This window comes from Cebidichthys violaceus, unplaced genomic scaffold (genome assembly GCF_023349555.1).
Source record: "Cebidichthys violaceus isolate CVI_PGR_0920_01 unplaced genomic scaffold, fCebVio1.0.p SCAF_7, whole genome shotgun sequence".
In the NCBI taxonomy this organism is placed as follows: Eukaryota; Metazoa; Chordata; class Actinopteri; order Perciformes; family Stichaeidae; genus Cebidichthys; species Cebidichthys violaceus.
This window is the reverse complement of record NW_027176927.1, coordinates 12,619,861-12,638,483: the sequence shown is the minus strand read 5'-3', so window position 1 is coordinate 12,638,483 and position 18,623 is coordinate 12,619,861. Positions and strand designations below refer to the sequence as shown.

Here is an 18,623-nt window from a genome sequence, read left to right as displayed (position 1 = left end):
TTTGAAACTAGAGAACAACTGGTACAGGTATTACATTCATTTTAAGTTTGTTTGAAGTTGAAGACGGTGTTTAGTTGTGCAATCTCTAAGAAGTTCCACAAGGGTTTGGTGAAACTTGTTGGAATGCGGCGGGGAGTGAGGCGGATGGACCGTGGGGTGTAATTCTTATCTCATTTGTGGTCTGATAAACAGTAACTTCATCAAATTCACTGCCACCTGCCATATTGCTGTTTTCCAAGCTACTGTAGCTGTCATATTTGTTTACTCTGCGTCAAGGCTTTTGTCATACTGAAGTGGCCGTGGTTTCATCTCTGAGCCCATTGCTCACTTTGTATTTTTGTGCATTTTTCTTAATTATGCATTTGGTGGACTTAGGCTCAGACCTGGGGTGAAGTTACACATTCAAATAGTTGTTTAACCACTCTGCAGAGCTATGCATGTTAGCATGTTGACTTTAGACTTAACTAAAGGCTTCACTGTGGATAAGAGCCACTTGCATGGCTGTAGTAGACTCACTCTTGTTGTTCTTAGGACTCGTGGTAAAGTAAATACAAATATGGTAGAGGTTGATATGCTAACGGCTGTCATTCTAACATGCTCACAATGAAAATGATAATGTAACAATATTCAACATTGTAGTTTAGCATGTTAAGATGCTTTGCAACATTCAAATTAGCACTCAGCACAAAGTACCTAAAATTGTCTGTACGTATGAGGGGTGGACCTACCGGGTTGCTAAGAGTGGATACGTGTGTGCAGGGCTCTGCCAGGCCTCCTTGCCTCGTGGTAGACTCTCATACAGCAGTAGATCTTTCTCTGTCACCACCACCAGCACCGGCTTCCAGCATTGCTTCTCACTCTCCGTCTGCAGCACAAACACATAAACAATGAGACAAGAAAGGTTGCATCCATCATCTCTCCGATTTTTATATCCGCTCATCCTGTGCAGGGTCATTGGGGATGTGCTCTATTCAGATGAAAAACATTGAAACTAAAAAGCTGTTTGAAACCATTATCTGGAGTATTGCACTATTTTGTTAAGTGCACAATTTACCAGAGCCTGAGGCAATAACTTAAAAATGATTATCGAGTCTGATCAGCGGCCCAGAAAAGCATTTAGTATTCATTTTTGTAATAATATCAGCAGATCTTTGTGAAGCTGTAAAAGATAAATTAATTGAATCAATCCAACAAGGCTGCTCATGTTGAATTTGAATCAAGCACAACCTCAATAAATTTGATGCTGCGGGATTTGATATTTCTATGCCCTCTTATATTTGTGACGAATACTGAAATCGTTAGACGAAAGCAGGTATTTCATCTGTAATATCAATGGTTGTTTGCCAGTGAGCTGGCTTTATGAGACTAATGGTGTGTCAAAGAGAGGAATAGTGTGTGTGTGTGTGTGTGTGTGTGTGTGTGTGTGTGTGTTTCATATGTAAAAGCCTGTACGAAGTGTGTACTCAGCAGTTGGTGTAGACCAGTCTTCAACTCTTTCCATCTGTCTTCTGTAATATTTCACACCAAAATATGCCAAAAATGAACTATTATTATGTTATGTTATGAAGCTGTTCTGGACCTTCACTAGAAATATGTACGTTCACCATCCTGTTGTTTGTACCCAGTGGAGAATTAGCTATAAATAAAAGGTGGCTGGTGTGCAGGTGCAGGTACACTTTCTACAGATTTTCTTTGCCGTGCCCCCTCTCCTACCAATCCCTCCTAACGAGCAAACCCAATTGCTTTCCCCTTCAGAACACACGCTGTTAATCTCTAAACTCAGAGCACACACACACACACACACACACACACACACACAGCCCCGTATTTCATTTCACAATGCTCCATAACTATTCTCGTTATGACTGCTTATCTGCAGCCAAGCCATGGAATCCTAAACTGCTCTTTCATGTTCTGCCTCAGCCAATCATATCAAGGGATTTAAAGGGTTGAGGGTCAGCATTTTAACATAATGAGAATATGTTGCTAAGTAACAGTATTGTACTGTATTTGAAGGATCAAATAATGGCAAATTCATGTGGACTAAATTATAGAGGAATGTGTGTGTGTGTGTGTGTGTGTGTGTGTGTGTGTGTGTGTGTGTGTGTGTGTGTGTGCGCACACAGGTGATGATGTCTTTGTATGAAAGAGAGAGTGAAGCTTTACCTGTGTGTGTACGTGCATATGAATTTCAAAGACGTCTGCATGAGTGTGTACAGTAATGTAAAAATAAACATGCAAACACAGGTACCTATGCGCTCACACACATTTGTAATTCTAGATCCTGTTTGCCGTAATGCCTTTCTGAGCTCAAAGAAAATCTAAACCTAATTCTAACCTTAACCCTGTTACTATTAGATAACCACTAAATTAAGAAAACATATTTAAATGCAATTGATCAATTATTAAATAAAAGGCAAATCATAAATGATGCACCTAAAAAAAAGACGGACAAAACATTAATAAATAACAACTGTAACAACCAGAAATCGATATGTCAGAAAACAAGCAGATATCACATATCATGTTTCAACTCTGTGGACACTAAACATAAAATCCAAAAATCAAGTTTTAACCTTTAAACAGCCGTTTTAAGAGGAAATTGTGTGTCCTAGTTTTCCAAAAATGTCCAACTTTTTGAGGGGTGAAACTCAAACTGGTCCTCACAAAGACAGAACAAGAGCACACATGCACGTATACACCTACACACCATAGTCACAAAACGGTAATAAAAGAAAAGTTACCCCATTAAAATGTGAGCAATCTAGAAGCATGGGCGTCAAACAAACATGCACACACACACACACACACACACACACACACACACACACACACACACACACACACACACACACACACACACACACACACACACACACACACACACACACACACACACACACACACAGACCTACCTTCCCTGCCAGCCATCCCAGGTGTCGTATCTCTTTGCTGCCAGCTACCCCCGTCCTGGCTGTGCTCTGAATGACCTCTGCCAGCGCTCGCTGTGGTGGGATGATCATTCAGGGCGCATTAGATTTAAAGCAGCTCCGAGGAGCCGAATCATGGCCACAGTATAGAATCATTGAACTATCTAATTGGAGTCACGAATATGGGAATATATGTAAAATCAAAGACAGACCTGTGCCAGTTTGGATGTGACAGAGTGCATGACAGAGAACCAGGACAGGGCAGATGGTTGGTCTGGGCACCGCAGCACCACGGTGTGCCTGGCATCAGGGGAGTGCAGCTCCAGTTGTCTGGAGGTGGAGATAAGAAAAGTTAAAACAGCTTTAACCTTTCTGTTATCGTTGGACGGGTTCTAAGACTTTTATGGTTCACATCCCTCGGTGAATAAATTCCCTTTTGAATATTGAAAATCTATTGCTAGCCTTATCAGGCAAACCCAATTGGACTCAATTTAATCTCAACTCATAGTTTTCGAAACCAAATGTAATCCATTTAGGTCTCAGCTTCAACAGAATGTCTCATCCATTTGAAAATGGGCACTCGGTCAGAACAATGGAATGAAGAGCATTGAAATTAGAGTTTATTCGAGTCAATTCAAAATATAAAACAGGCATTTTTCATGCATCCTCTGTGGGCCATATGACATAGTGCTGTCTAAATTTCCATAGCTAATCTCCTTGAATCATATGGGAGTATTTCTGGCCTCCAGAGAATCTGTAGGATGCTTCTCCATCTCATTGAACAGCTCTTTGATTGTGTGCTCAATGAATATGAATTTTAAAAAGGCCTTTATATATATTGCAGCCTTTACAGTGCATAAAGCAGTGTACTTAGTAGCATCAATACCGATAGTGTTCATCTCTGTGAAGTAAAGGAGGACAAGGCATGGTAAGCGACTCTGCAGTGCGTGCCTCATGCTGCGATTTGGAGTTTACCACCTACTCTGAAACTATCTAGCATCTCTGTTCACACAGCACTTCACTGTCCAGGTGCTCCCTGTGGTTTAAAATAGAAACTACTCCAAAACCAGGGTGGTTTCACCTCAGCAAACATGCTTTCTTTGCAGCTTTCCTTGTTCATACAGTACACACTGGGGACCTGGAAAAGCCCCAGTGAATGTGATGAATCTGCTCTTCCACTGAACCCCCGGAGGTGGAAGAGACCGTCCAGATCAGCTCCAGGTGTTTCTCTAGGGTTAAAAATAGAAATGCTGCCTGTTGATTAAGGACAAGGGGGAGAGCAGAGGGGGAGGAAGTGGGGAGACTTCAGGGCCAGATGTGCGTTAGATAGAGGTGGTTCTCTAAGGATGGTGTTTGTTTTAGCAACAACTTGACTCCTGTGAGTTATACTAGACCTAGAGGAAGCATTATCTGCCATTATCTGGCCAAGATGTGGGGTGGCTTTGGGGATAAATTACCCATCTGTTGCATGCATGACGAAATGCATTAACATGGGGAATCACTAGCAGAGCAGCACATGGACTAGATGACCTGTAGATAGACTTGAATGTATGGAATTATATAAGTCCTGCCTGAATGAAGATCAATGTCTCACTTGATCAAAGGGTAGCTGTTCTCAAAGGATTAGCACTATATATAGCAAATATGTATTCAAGCTCAGTACTGTAGGTCTGTTCCAGCATACAGATGTAATTCACTCAGTACATTTATTGTAAATATGAATTAATGAACTATGTATGCACACACATCAGTTGCATGGAAGAAACGTTTTAATGGCTAAATATTCAATTTAAAGCAAACACGACCAGAACAAGAAAGATTTAATCCATCTGATTGTTTGTCAGGGCCTCTACTTAAATCCTGATGATGACTCAACGTGGACTAACTGTTGCCTCACACATACAATAGGCTTCATTCAGAGCTGGGTTTAAGTTTTTTTGGGATAAGTCAAATTAAGACAAGTCTGAAATTTTGGTAAGGCACATCTCATGTCACATTACAAGTCTTTGAGGGCAATTCTTCATAGGCAAATTGCAAGTCAGTTAACTTATGTGAAACTTAAACATTTCCCTTTTAAAGATATGTAACAGCATTTTTACATAGCCGAGTTCTCTAAATTAGATCAGAGGATGTGTGTTGTGTGACCAGTTGTCGCTGTATTATTAATTAATTTACTAAACCGTCAAAATTAGTCTTTACTGTTTTTAGTTTTTTTTTAGTCAGGTCAAAACTATTACTCTTTTCCCAGAATTCCTGGGATTTGTAGGATTATGCTTTATCATGTTAAGTCCAACAACTACTCTCAAAAGTACACTCCTTTCTTTACTTCCTCTTTTTACACCTCACCAAATCATTAGAATCGTCTGATCGGCTGATTTTCAGCATATCCTCTCACCAGTTGTATGCCCAAGTGGTTATATGGAAGTATTTTTTACCATCTATACAGTTCTGACCCGGGATTAGTCGTGTATGCAGGAAAATATATCTATCCCATTATTTTAGTGGTTTGAGGAATTGGCAGCATTGTTCTTAGACATTTATCTGAAACTTGAGTGTTCTTCTGCACTCAATGCTCTTGTTGAATGCTGCTTTTCAATTGGCCCTACTGCTCCGATTCAGAATGAAGGTCTCCAGGTTTCATTTAGACATTTCTTGAATCGTCTACATAGTTTACCGTTACAGATTTTGCACGTCCCTTCTTTTGCTTAAGCTGCTATTTGAGCATGAAAATGATCTGATAAGGTGTGGATAAATGCTGTGCATGGGCAGGACTAACAGTTGAACCCTCTCATGGCTGCGTGAGCTGCAGGTTGTTCAGGTAAAATATGCGATGAGATATGGAATACAAACAGGTACTCTGCTTTAAACCAGTGTTACTGGAGACAGCTTAAGAGATCAGTAGTACTAGAATACTAAAGTAAGAGGTTTTTATATAGTATGCAGTTACACACCTGACCAAGGTGAGAATTGGAAAGAGAGTCCTCACCCTTTCAAAAATCTGTCCAGGTTAAACAGAGGTAGTATAGAAAACTGTCATACTGTGAGGAGCCGTGCTGGTTCTGCCAGGAGTCATTTCCTCCCTTTACACAGCCATTTCCTGTGGATATTCAAGTCTCCTACATTCACACTGCAGGGTTTTCAAGTATGTTGCTCAGTAATGACACAGATTAATAGTGAAAGAGAAAAGAGAGACATTTCATCCATTTTAAGAGCTAATTTCCTTTCTTCTCTTGTCTCTTTGTGTTTCTCCTTTCTGCTTTCTCTTATCTTTGCTCATCTCCGCCTTTCTTGTTCTTTCTCAATTTCTTTCATTTTTCTGCTCCACCCCTCGTCAGTTCTTCTTATCCCGTCTCTCTACACCTTCTCATAACATATTTGATCCACAGTATGAATGATAAGAGTGTAATCCTATCTTCTTTTTTTATTTAATCTGTCACCAGTGTCACAGAAAGTGTATGTCCTTATACAGTGTGTATGTTACAGTAGGTGAGGAAAATGTCTTCAGAGCATTACAAAGTTTTAAAAGAAAAGGTATATCAAGTCTTTTATTCTCTATACTTACATCTTCCATACACACTCTACTCCCTCATTTTTACTTTCCTTGTCTTATATCATCTCTTCTCATCAATGTATGTGCTCCGTCTTTTCTCATATCCTTCTCTCTTGTCTGTCCTCTCAGGCTTATACACAGTCTAAACAGCATCTGCTGAAATGAAGAGAGAAACCCTCAGAGGGATGCAACATTGCACTGAGTCTTGTATAAAAAGATAAGCCAGACTTCTCTGTCACTTTATATAAACCATTTCAGCTCTGAACCCAAAATAAGAAAAACAGAATAGGTTTAGTCTCGCCATGCAATCTTTATCTGATGCACATTAAACACCGCAATACTGAGAAGCATCCAACTTTTCAGTATAAATGCCCTCCCATTTAAACATTTACTCAATATTTACCGGTGAGTCAAAGGGGAATTTACCCTGGCTGAGGATAAGGAAGGACCTTCATGAAAAAAAAAACAAGCTGGTCAAAGTAAATTTGGCCAGCTTTGACAAAACACTGTTATCTGTGGAAGGCAAAAACTCACCATGTCACTAAGAGAGTTATTGACCCCAATTCCTGGTATAACTGGCTGACCAATAAAGTCAAACTTATGACCAAAGTCAATGTTCAACTCTATTGTGCTCATGAAAGGTTTAATACTTAAACCAAGATTTGTACAAGTGCAGCAGAAATTGTCACCTAACAGCCCCTTGAAGGCGGGTCCTCCTTTATTACCTGAACTTGATGCACATCACAGCCAGTTTTTAGACAAGTAGTTTGACATTTTAAGCTATACGCTTTTTTTGCAGAATTAATAAGAACAATACCACTCTCATGTCTGCATGGAGAGCTGAGAGGCATTTAGCGTAGCTTAGCATAAAGGTTGGGAGAGAGGAGAAATAGCTAGCAACAGAAGCAGCAGCAGCTGGCTCTGTTCATCCGTTCCATCCATTATACGTAACCACTTATCCTTTTCAGGGTCGCGGGGGGGCCGAGTCTGTTCAAAAGGCAAATAAATGAAATATACCTACCAGCATCTCTAAAGTTCACTAAAAATCTTGTCATTTTGAAGTAGACAGATGCAGCAGACACAGATTTCCTCATGTGCTCTGTCTGTTTTCGTTTTACACAATAACAAAATTAACTAACTTCCATAATATAGTTATAATCTTTTTTTCTTTTTCTTCAAATGACATTAATTCCGTAACTAATAAAGTTTTGAGAATAAATGAGTTAACATCTTGCTGATGGTTGTTTCTTAGAGTAGTTTATTCTGTTTATTCAGTAGGTAGTCCTTGTATGTTAAATATGAAGATTACAACTAAATGAATCAATAACAGTTTTCAATCACCGTGTGTGTTAAGGAAGTTATGCCAGCAGGGTTTTAGAAGTCACATCTGTTTGACCTGCTGTCATCGTTGATAGAATACAACTGAACATCATGAAACATCACGACTTATTTTGTCATTTTAGGTAATTAACTGCATGTTAACAGACGTGTTTTCTTGTTGGGAATGCGATCGTGGCGGGTTGTATGTGGGTTTTGGCAGGCAGCTGCTGTCCCCTCTTCAGGTACTGCATCTTTTTGTGGTATGGAGTACTGGACTGTACCGGCCTACTTTCACCCCTAGTCTTCATGCTAAACTAGGCTAACCGCCTCCCAGCTGTAGCTCCGCACTTTCTCAAAAATGATCTACAAAAGTGTAGTGTGAGCATGGCCTCCGATCCTGGTCAGCATTTAAAACGTTTTCCAGCCTGAATCTCAAACTGGAAGAGTCACAGTGGTGCTCATGCAGCCACGGGCAAAGTACAGAGAAAAAGGCTCATGGTAACAATTTCTGTCAATAACTTACTCTACAAAGACTGGACACATTCCCAGCAAGGAAAAGTAACAACTACATTTCCTTTTGTGCTCTCATTCTGCATTTCACTTACAAGTATTTTCTTATTGATTGTTTGGATGTGTTAGCATTTACATTTTACATCCGCAGCGTCGAGCTGCCTAACAACGTCCATACAGACAGAGGGACTATGAAGTCACTGCTCACTGCTACGACTTGACTTTGATGTTGCCTCGATTGTCTGAAGCGTTGAAGTTTAGTGAGGTTTAACTGTCTTACACTTTTAAAATCATACATATGCAGAGGTCACACATGAATGAAGGGATGGGACGATGGAGAGACACTGAGCTGTAGAGAGAGAAAAGGGAAATAAAATCAAGAGACAATAACTGGAAGAGATAGAAAGAGAATTGATTACAGATAACAGAGAAAGTTGGGAAGACGTAGAGAGCGATAAGGAAAGTAAAGAAAGGAGAGGATAGCTAGAAGAGAAAAGGGGCACAAAAATGTAGGAAAGAGTGAAAATCACCAGAGTGACGGCACAACAAACAAAAAAGCGGGAAGAAAAACAACATGGTAAGAGGAACGAAACAGAGGGAGAAACAACAGGGACAGAGAGCGCACATTCACTGACTGACACCAGAGATGTTTGAACAGCAAGTCTTTTTCTGCCCCCATGCTGTTTGATTGGGCCATTGTCATATGACTAACCAATTAACTTGACGACACCTCCTAACAGACCACCACCCCCCCGCTGACTGAGAATTATCAAAGTGCCGCTTCAAATGTCTGTCTTTAAGAAAAATTGACTGAAAAAGCCTGAGACAACAGTATTGGGTAATCCCTTCAGGACAGCAGAAGGCGGCTGCAGACTCTGCTATTCTCTCTCTGTCACACTGTTGAGTAAAGGAGCACAGAAGGATTGATTAACCTCTGGTTCATTAAGGTAATCATCTTTTGGGGGTTTGAAAGTTGAACTTTGGAGCATGTGCAAGTGACAATATTGAAGCAAAGCCTCTGAGGCACTACACCCACAATACATACTTTTCTCACTGTAACGTATATTGAGCACATCCTTGTCATAATAGCTACTGAAATTTGAATTCTTTGTCGTAATTACAACACCAAGGATGTAAATATACTGATTTCTTAGCAAAAATATTTTTAATTTAAGTTTGACTTTGAGGAAAAGGCCAGAAGAACAGAAACAACAAATGAACAACCCGTTAGTCAGTCTGCCAATACGTAAGAACTTTCTGTCTGTGGCTCCCAGCCCATTTGCTGATAGTCCAAAGATATAAATCTTTTAAAACGGTAACACGTGAATTGGCTGGCTGAACTAAGTGAGTCAATCAATGAGCTATTAGTCATTAGTCAGTGAATCTAAAGCACAAGAGGAGCAGACTTGAGAGACTGAAAAAGATGGCGGCATCTCCGGAGAACTGCCTTCAGCTCAAGAATGAGCTGTGTGAGTGTGTGTGCGTTTCACCTACCTGTTCTCAGGGTCTGGTGTGGTCATGGCTCGGGTTACACAACACATCTTGAGTGGTATGCACCTCCTGTCGCCCTGCAGGGACAAGGAGGGCTGGGTAGGAGAGCTCGGAGGGTCAAATGTGGAGAAGGAGGAGGAAGAGGAGATGATGGTAGGGCTGAGGCGAGGAGACTCAGGGGGGGGGGTTTCCCAGCCGATCTCTGACACGGGGGAGCCCTTTTTGACGTACGGTGTGGCCTCACGCATGTACTTCACTGGGCAGAAAAGGAAGACAGAGATTTCCAGTATACATTGAGATATGGTACAGACGATGAACTAGGACATGGAAGTAGCACATTTAGAGATTTAAATGCTCTGGAGATACTTTTGGTCAAAGTGGGGGGTTTAATTTAAAGACGTTAATTGGCAAAAAGGTATAAAGCATTCCATAGTTTCCTAAGGCACTACACCTGTATAACTACCCAAATTATGTTCAAATGCTATAAAAACCACATTCACAGAATTCAGTTTTCACTTAACACTCAAGTCTTTAGGCATTGGCATCGTTTTAAAAAGACGTAATACAGAGGCCAAATCAAATCTGAGAAGAATCTATTGTATGTTGGACCATTTAGTCATCTTTTGACATGGACCCCATTTATTATATCAGATGCACCAAACAGATTGCTGTTTAAAAGACGCACACTATTGAAGATAGTTAGTCTTAGAAATAGGATGTGGGGATACCACAGTTTAGATACACAGCAGAAATAGAAACCGTTTAATTATGGTACCTCTGAGGCATTTGGCAAGTATTAAAGACTGTCATGGGGCGTCAGATAGAAAGATAACTCTCGGCAATATCTCTGTGCATAAATGATGCTTGAACTCAGGAAGTGTCTGGAAACTGTTTTTGATTATGAGTCTGTTCACTAGATGGTTCAGGTTTGCATGAAAGGGTGAATTTTCTTCAAAGTAGACCTAAATCCATATGTTAAATATCAAAATAAATTGGTGTACAACTTGTTATTCTACCATGCAAATAAAGCAGTGCGTGCTTGTTGCACAGACGGCAGGAAGCTCAGTTGATCAAACAATTACCTTCCAATGAGCTGACACAGTTGGCCCTCTCTGCTGTCAATTTGAAATAACAGCAAACGTCGAAATGCTGATTGCCAAAACGGACTCAGGTGTTCTGTATTCATGCTGTAAACTGCACCAATGATTTACACCTCGCCTCTGCTGCTACAGGCAGGCAGCATCAAGAGAGTCATGGTCCTAAAAACACTGAACCGTCTGTAGCCTCCAATACTCCCTGATAGGCAGTCACAATCAATCTATGCTGCCAAATACCTCAGAAACTCCCATTTCCAAAAACTAAAACATAAGGCTTTACTTGTAAATGTCAAACTCAATCACTGGAGGCTTGACAACCATTTTAACTTCCCCATGTTTTTAGGTTTTGAGAAGGGGAGAAGAAAAGAGAAGACAGGACACATGTTTCAGCAAAGGACAGGAATGGAGAGGCAGAAATAAAATGGGTGCTCAGTACGCTTTCTATGTCCTGAATGTTCTGAATCCTCGGTATGCCCTGGATGTTTAATTGGCATATCCTACTGTACGCGCCGCGTATAATTGGCATATGGCTGGTGGCATTTGTAATCCAGCAAGTGAACTATTCTTGGAAGAAGCACTGTGGACCCCTGTGAGACAGTGTAACAAGCCCAACTGTCAACCTGTAGAGGAGAGATGACAGGCTGACTCATAACACAGAGGAGGAGACGGTGCGACGACTTGAGAGTGTCCTCAATGGACCTGTGGTGACGACGTGATCCAATTACACAGCAGAATAACCCACACGGCCTAATCAGATTATAGGACTGAAAAATCCATTCGTTAAAACGCATCATAACAGCATACAATACAAGTAGATTCAATGGACTGAAAAGATCGAATCTGCTGCAGTTGGATGACGACAACCTTGTGTGGTTATGTTTGCTAGGGGGCATGCATTGATGAGACTGAAGTGACACAAAGGCACATGTAGGATTTGGATTTAGAAAGGAAACCGCAACAAGGTCTTCAAATTTAAGATAGACTTAGTACACAGATACACACACTAACACACACCGTCTGCCTCATCTTTTGTGTGTCTGGACTATGGAAATGACACGCACACGCACACACACGCACATGCACATGCACATGCACACACACACACACACACGTAAGAATTTCATGTTGTTATCAAATGCACTATATAATTTTATGATAGTGGCAAACTGTAGCCATTTAAACACAATTGCTGTTGGGAATATAATTACAACCAAGTACAATACATCCGTTGAGTGTTGTAGGGGGGGGGGGGCGCTATCAGGGGCAGAGATCTGAAGCCAAGTTATAAATCAAAACCCACGACTCCAGAGGACTCCCATTAACCTCTTGCTTCGACCATAAATCTGGCTTTAGACTTTACAGGGCTTCACTTAATACTTAAGACAAACAGAGTAGCACTGAAACAATTAATGTCTATGGATAAAAATCTCTATAACTTATTGGTTGTTTAAACAATTTCTCAAACAAAAAAGCCCAAAACTCCCTCATTCAGGGTCTAAAATGTTTGGCTTTCTATCATTTTAAATCAAATTTCTTTGGGTTTTGGACTGTTGGTCGTTTAACTGTCTGTGTGTTTTTTTACATTTTATATGATTAATCAAGTAATTAATACATTTTGCAGTCTTAATGAGGACAAATCATTTTCACAAATATACACAAATATTACAATTATGTGGCCTAACAGCTCAGTCTTTGGTTATTTACAGTCCACTTTCTGAACTGACTTAATTCAAACAAATCAAATGCAGCTTTAACACAAACATAATGTTAAGTGTGTGATTTGTCTTTAGTTAACATTTACAATTGGCAGGTCTGGAGGGAGGAAACGTAAACTCATGCACCAGCGTCACTGTGCCCAGAAATAGAGCTGTAACTGTTTCCAGCGGAGGGGAAAATAAATGGGGTGGAGTCCATGTGATCATTACACTGGAAGTGTTTAAATGTGTGTGCATTCCCCTGGGTTGTGTTTCTATTTCATTACAGCACCAGCACCGCCAACTCTGCACAATAACCTCAATAGCATGATAAGAACTTGGAGAGGATATGGCTCGTACTGATTGGACCTTCATTTGAAAGCAACAGTTACGTAAGTCAAACTAAAAGATCCAAAATACAAATGACCTCCCCCATCTGTCTGATTTTAGTTTCCATTTTTCTGGCTTGTGCTTGAGACAAAGTGAGAGCACGCACACACACACACACACACACACACACACACACACACACACACACACACACACACACACACACACACACACACACACACACACACACACACACACACACACACACAAGTAAATCTTTTTCATGATGACTCCTACTCTCCACTTCATTTGGAAACAGTGGCTTGTTGTTTCAGGAGTTGTGATGCAGATGTCTGAATGGCAGTGCTTCACCAGAGACCAGCTGTCCAGCTCACCGTTAAAAAAAGCCCCTTCCATTCATGATATTTAAAAATCATTCACTTCATTTTATAACTGCACTCAAACCCATTCATGTACACATTTTTCAATGAGGCAATTCATTTCTTCAGAAGTGTTCAGTTATGTCCACAACACATACTCACGATGAATACACACACACGCACACACTCCGCTCTATAGCACAAGGTGTAATTACTATATCAACTTCATTGTGTCCTTTTCACTTAGTGGTCCTTAACAGTATTTAATGAGGTCCCAAGTTGTTGGACTTTATTCCATATGCTTCAAATGGGGATTTTTATTTGGTGAGAAAATTTACCGAAGGAAAAAGAAACCTCTTCTCATTAAGCCTGTGAGAGAGTAAGTGGGTTCAACATTGGTAGAAGCTGGAGAGAGAACAGAGCAGAGCAAAGAGGTAGAAAAGAGGGAAAAGGCTCCTCTGATTGAAGGCTTTTACTCCTTGTCGGCAGCAGGTAGCTGGATACCACAGCAGCACAAAAGGCCTTTACAAGTCCACCCTCAAGGCTTTTTGTAAGATTTGGACCAATATCTTAAAGGGTTCAAATGTCGCCTTAACTGAACAATGAACAGTTGGAGGCCCTTTTTAGAGAAGAAGTGCGTAGGCAGAATTACTTACTGACACTGAACTCTGATCTTGATGTCGACAGTTACTATTGACCAATTTAAAGATGCTTTGGTTGAATGTAGGTAAAGAGTCTGTGTGGAGAGCAAAAGAGGAGGAACGCATCGGTCAAAATGCAATCTCAAAACCCACCTGCTATCGTCTGACGATGATTTAGCTTTTTTATTTTTTTTTTATTTAAATTAGCTTGAAAACTGGCTACTTGTGAAACAATCCGGTTATACACGTCCTCTCTCAACTCCAGACTCAAGTTTGCATCTGAAGTTGCAAATCTGGCTGTAAACAACGAGCAGCACACGCAAAAGGAAGGATTGGTATCTGCCGGCTACACCAGAACCCCAGAAATATAGGCCTTTGCCCCGAGAGTGTGTGTGTCGTCAGACTGATAGCTGATGGGTTCAGAGATTATGAGATGGCACTCTATTTTGGAACCTGTAGATCAAAGTTAATTAATGGGTCATAGGGCTTCTGTTTAAAGTATTGATTATCATAATATGTTATTCTGGCTGTAAATAGGGCCTTGATTATGGGAATGTGGAAATTTCAAACAATTTGTGGTGCTCAACAGTCGATTTACAAAAAGTGAAGCAGATGCAAATACAGTAGATGTTTGGAAGGACGTATTATATGTCACATCTCAATTACATCAAACAATAACCTTAATATTTAAGGCCAAAGATCTTCACAATATGTTAAACTGCAGTCAGAAAAACAACTCATATCACATAGTGCTTTTGACTTTTTTGGGGGGGGGGGTCATAAATTATTACACTCATTTAGCAGATACTTTTTTCCAAAATGACAATGGACTATCCACCAAACCCCTGTCTCGAATAGCGATTGTGCAATCACAGCTTAGCACTTAGCAACCAAAACTAGGCACTGCAGGTCTGTCAAGCTTCAGGCTCCACATGCTGAAGTGGTGTGAATGCGGTTATGGTGAGAGTAAGATAGGCATTTAAAGAGGTACAAACAAAATAAAACAAGGAGCAAAAGTGTAAGAAAGCAATTTGCAACCACACTGCCAGGGGCCAGCAAATAGATGTTGACGTTTAGATGATTTAAGCTTAATAATCTAGCCTACCAAAAGCTGATAAGTCTACCAGTAAAATAAAGGATTACCTGCTCTTTTCTACTATTGTCTGAAGTCTGGGACAAATTGTTAAAAATCACAAAGAATTTCAAGTGGTGTGATCAGTAACGAAGGAGGCCAGGGCTTAGTTTACGCCTAATTATTGCATTTAATCTCCATAGGACCAAGAGCTACTGTACATGTCTCAAAAGACGTCAGGCCTCAAAAATGTTAAGTGCATCATCCATATTTAAACTTTACACAAATCTATCAAGGCATTTCCTCAATGTTGGCTCACGAGAACCAAAACACGCAGTGGCAACTACGCCCCTAATGCCACAAGGATGTCACACGATAACTTACTCTGATTAAAAAAAGAGAAAAAATTGAAAGGCACTGCACATTATCTTTACCATCATCAATCTTTAAATCAGTGAGCTGTGTGTTACATGTTCCATTGTTTTCATAATAGGCAACAGAAACCACCATACTTACTCAAAACCACAACCACAGAAAGTGTGAACAGATGGTAGTTTTTACAGTAGGCTGTTGACTCGTCTACAGTGACACGGATTCAACAGAAGTCGGCAAAGCTGCATAACGACTTCCTATTATGGGTCATTTTTGGCCACAGTCTTAAATGTCTTTTTAAACTCTCAATTTAAGCATTTAGGTAAAGTATTTAGCCACCCTTGAGTTTAGTTCTATGACGACCATCACTAGAAAGCCATGACTAAAGCAAACACAATGTCAGCTACAAAAACACAATGCTTACACCTGGAGGGAAAAGGAGTTTTTGTCTTCTTCAAACAAAGCCAACAGGAAAAAACGGAGGAGCTTTGACTCTGACTCAACTTTTGTTTTGCCTGTATAAACATTCAATCTTTCATCTTCACCACAACAATAATGCAACGCTGTTGCTGTTGTTATCATCATCACCATCATCTGCTCTGAGTCAGACTCCACAAACAGTAGCAGAGGAGATGGTCGTTTCTCTAATGACATAAACAGGCAGCTATGTAGACACATCGGCTCTCTCTTTCCTAATCTCTCTCACACATAGCACACTCAACCACATACTGTGTATTGACTGTAGCATCAGACTAGACTACACTGCTGATGACTAAACTTGATGTGCATATACACAAGCTGCTAGACACACTGCTGACAGCGGCACATAAACACACTCACAGACAAACCCCTCCAGATGTCAGGTGATGACAGGTATGGCTTGTTGGGGGGTGAACAGGGGAGCTTACAGGACACTGACTCATTTCCTGTCTGCTGAAGTGTGGCAGATGTTCTTTATTGTATTCTGACTTTCAGTTCCTCATTTCTTCTGCTTTCATGTTTAGGCTCTTTAAAGTTATCTTGATGCTTATAAATAAAACGTACAGTTTGAGGCTGTGTGTCTGCACTGAAATACACCTGGTTTCATTTTCACACAGAGTGTAACTACGGCTAGTTTCAACCAAAACTATCTCCATTACTTCAGTATGGTGTCCCGTATTTGACACCGAATGTTGGCTAAAACCCTCACCCGAACATTGTCGACTCATACAGTAGCTTAGCAACCGTACCTTTGGATTTCTCCACATGAGATGTGTGTGGGGTTGTAGTATGAGCAATACTCAGAATTTAAAGGGTTTGGAGTGTTGTGTCTTTTTAATTAGCCTCTCTAAACCACAACAGCAAAAGTGTAAGGAATTGATTAAACAATGTGTTTGTGTGCTGTAACGTAAGCTACAAACATTAGCATGTCCTACAGTATTAACCTTACAGGTTTATTTCCAAGGCCAATAATTACATTAGATTACAACAGCAAACATTATTTTTTAAGGTTATATGTATGTCATTAACTGAAAGATGCTTATTATATGCTATAGATATTTTTAGCATGATACCACATAGCCACGATGTGCAAAAGATCTCTTTCACAGGGTTCTCATTTTGAAAACAAGTCAGCTGAAAACAAAAAGTCAGCCGGCAATTTCATCGAATTAATTCATTCGAGGTAGCCGCTACAGGCGATATACAATCTGCTATCAGAAGTTGTATTTCAGCCGGCAATAGCCGATCAACAGTTGCCAGCTAGAGATGAGGAGCATGTTTTTCTCTGTCTAATGACCAAGAATTCCGATGGTGAATCCGTTAACATTGTTTATTGCATATGGGTTGTGCTAGAGAGAAAAGCTTGAGGCCCAGCAACAACAACGCAGGGCAGAGCTTATAGGAAAGTGTCAATTCCACTACCTGCTACTCAAAAAGAAAGGTTTCACACCTTAAAAAGAATAATATACTGAGTATTCTTAACACCACTGGCTACTCAGACAACCTGTACTACTCTATTTAGCCTCTTGGTAGCAAGTCAACCTTGAGAAGTATTTGCTCAGTCGTCATGTGACTCGAGGAATGATCACACAGGTACAATCAGCATAACAGATAAAGGTTACTAAATAAATAACCTGACCTCTCCTTGTGTGGCGTATACATCTCCTTCTGGCATTAAAACACTTTGTAATATATTTATATATATTTTACATGTGAGACCATCCAGTTTTAATTATAAACACAAGTGAATTGAGCTACACAATTCTCTAAAGGAATTTGTCATCTCTTTTTTATTTTAATCAAATTGCTCTCTGTGCTGAGGGGAAAATAAACTTAACACCCATATGGTTTGACTGAATTTTCAATCATCATTATGTTAAACAATAATACAAAAAGGAAAACAATGGGGGGGAAAGGAAACGAGGGCTAGAACGAGGACAGCTGTGAACATTAAGAGCAGTTATCCTCGTGTGACCGCCTCGACTGACACCTGTAAAGCTCTCTCATTCCTGCACCAGGGACTTGTGAAGTTGTTTACCACCGGAAGGTAAAGGGGTTGCGTGTCCTGATGTTGCCATCCACAGCATCCCACAGGTTATCTGTGGGCCGTTGGCAAGTGAAGGCGGCATCTGCTGACTAAGAACAGTGTCTTTTTAAGTCCAAATCTTGCATACTTTCACTCCTGCACACACCTGGCCATTAGGGCTTTTTTTTTTTTTTTTTTAAACTTAAGACATCTTGACAGGTCGCAGTAGGTAAAGCACAGGTGTATGATAAAATTCATAATGGCTGAATTCCACATATTTACTTCAATGTCAAGGTCTTTTCATGGCATACTGGGAAACTTGCATAGAGCAGAGCGAACCTTAATGTTATTAGTAACACCTGTGCTTTTCCTACAATCAGCAAGCACTTTGTTTGAACCGTACTGAGGTGTGAGTGACCTGGCGCTGTCCTGAGGCAGAGGAGCAGGTTGTATTGACAATAGGCCTTTTTCACAGCAGACATTTTGACTTGTCATAGTAGGAAAAGCACAGCTGTTACTAGTAAGTGTTCCGGTTAGAGTGACCAGGATTCTGAAATCAAAGCAGCTACATGGATTTCAGCCATTATTACTTTCATTATCTACACCTTGGCTTTTTCTTTCGTGACAAGTCAAAATGTCCTCTGTGAAAAAGGCCTATTTGCCACACGACCACCTACCGGTGGTGGTGGCCTTTTTTCACAGCAGACATTTGTACTTGTAAGAAAAGCAA

The 18,623-nt window shown here is 40.4% G+C and overlaps 1 protein-coding gene across 1 annotated transcript in view; it reads right to left on the bottom strand.

Annotated features, from left to right (window-relative positions):
- Positions 1–18,623, bottom strand: part of sntb1 (syntrophin, basic 1) — a 39,350-nt gene that overhangs the window by 16,992 nt on the left and 3,735 nt on the right. The window contains exons 2-5 of the mRNA XM_068735164.1: positions 9,805–10,057; positions 3,143–3,260; positions 2,916–3,005; positions 729–865 (exon numbers count right to left, since the gene is read on the bottom strand). Coding sequence (XP_068591265.1) covers positions 729–865; positions 2,916–3,005; positions 3,143–3,260; positions 9,805–10,057 — 598 coding nt within the window. The remainder of the gene's footprint in view (positions 1–728; positions 866–2,915; positions 3,006–3,142; positions 3,261–9,804; positions 10,058–18,623) is intronic.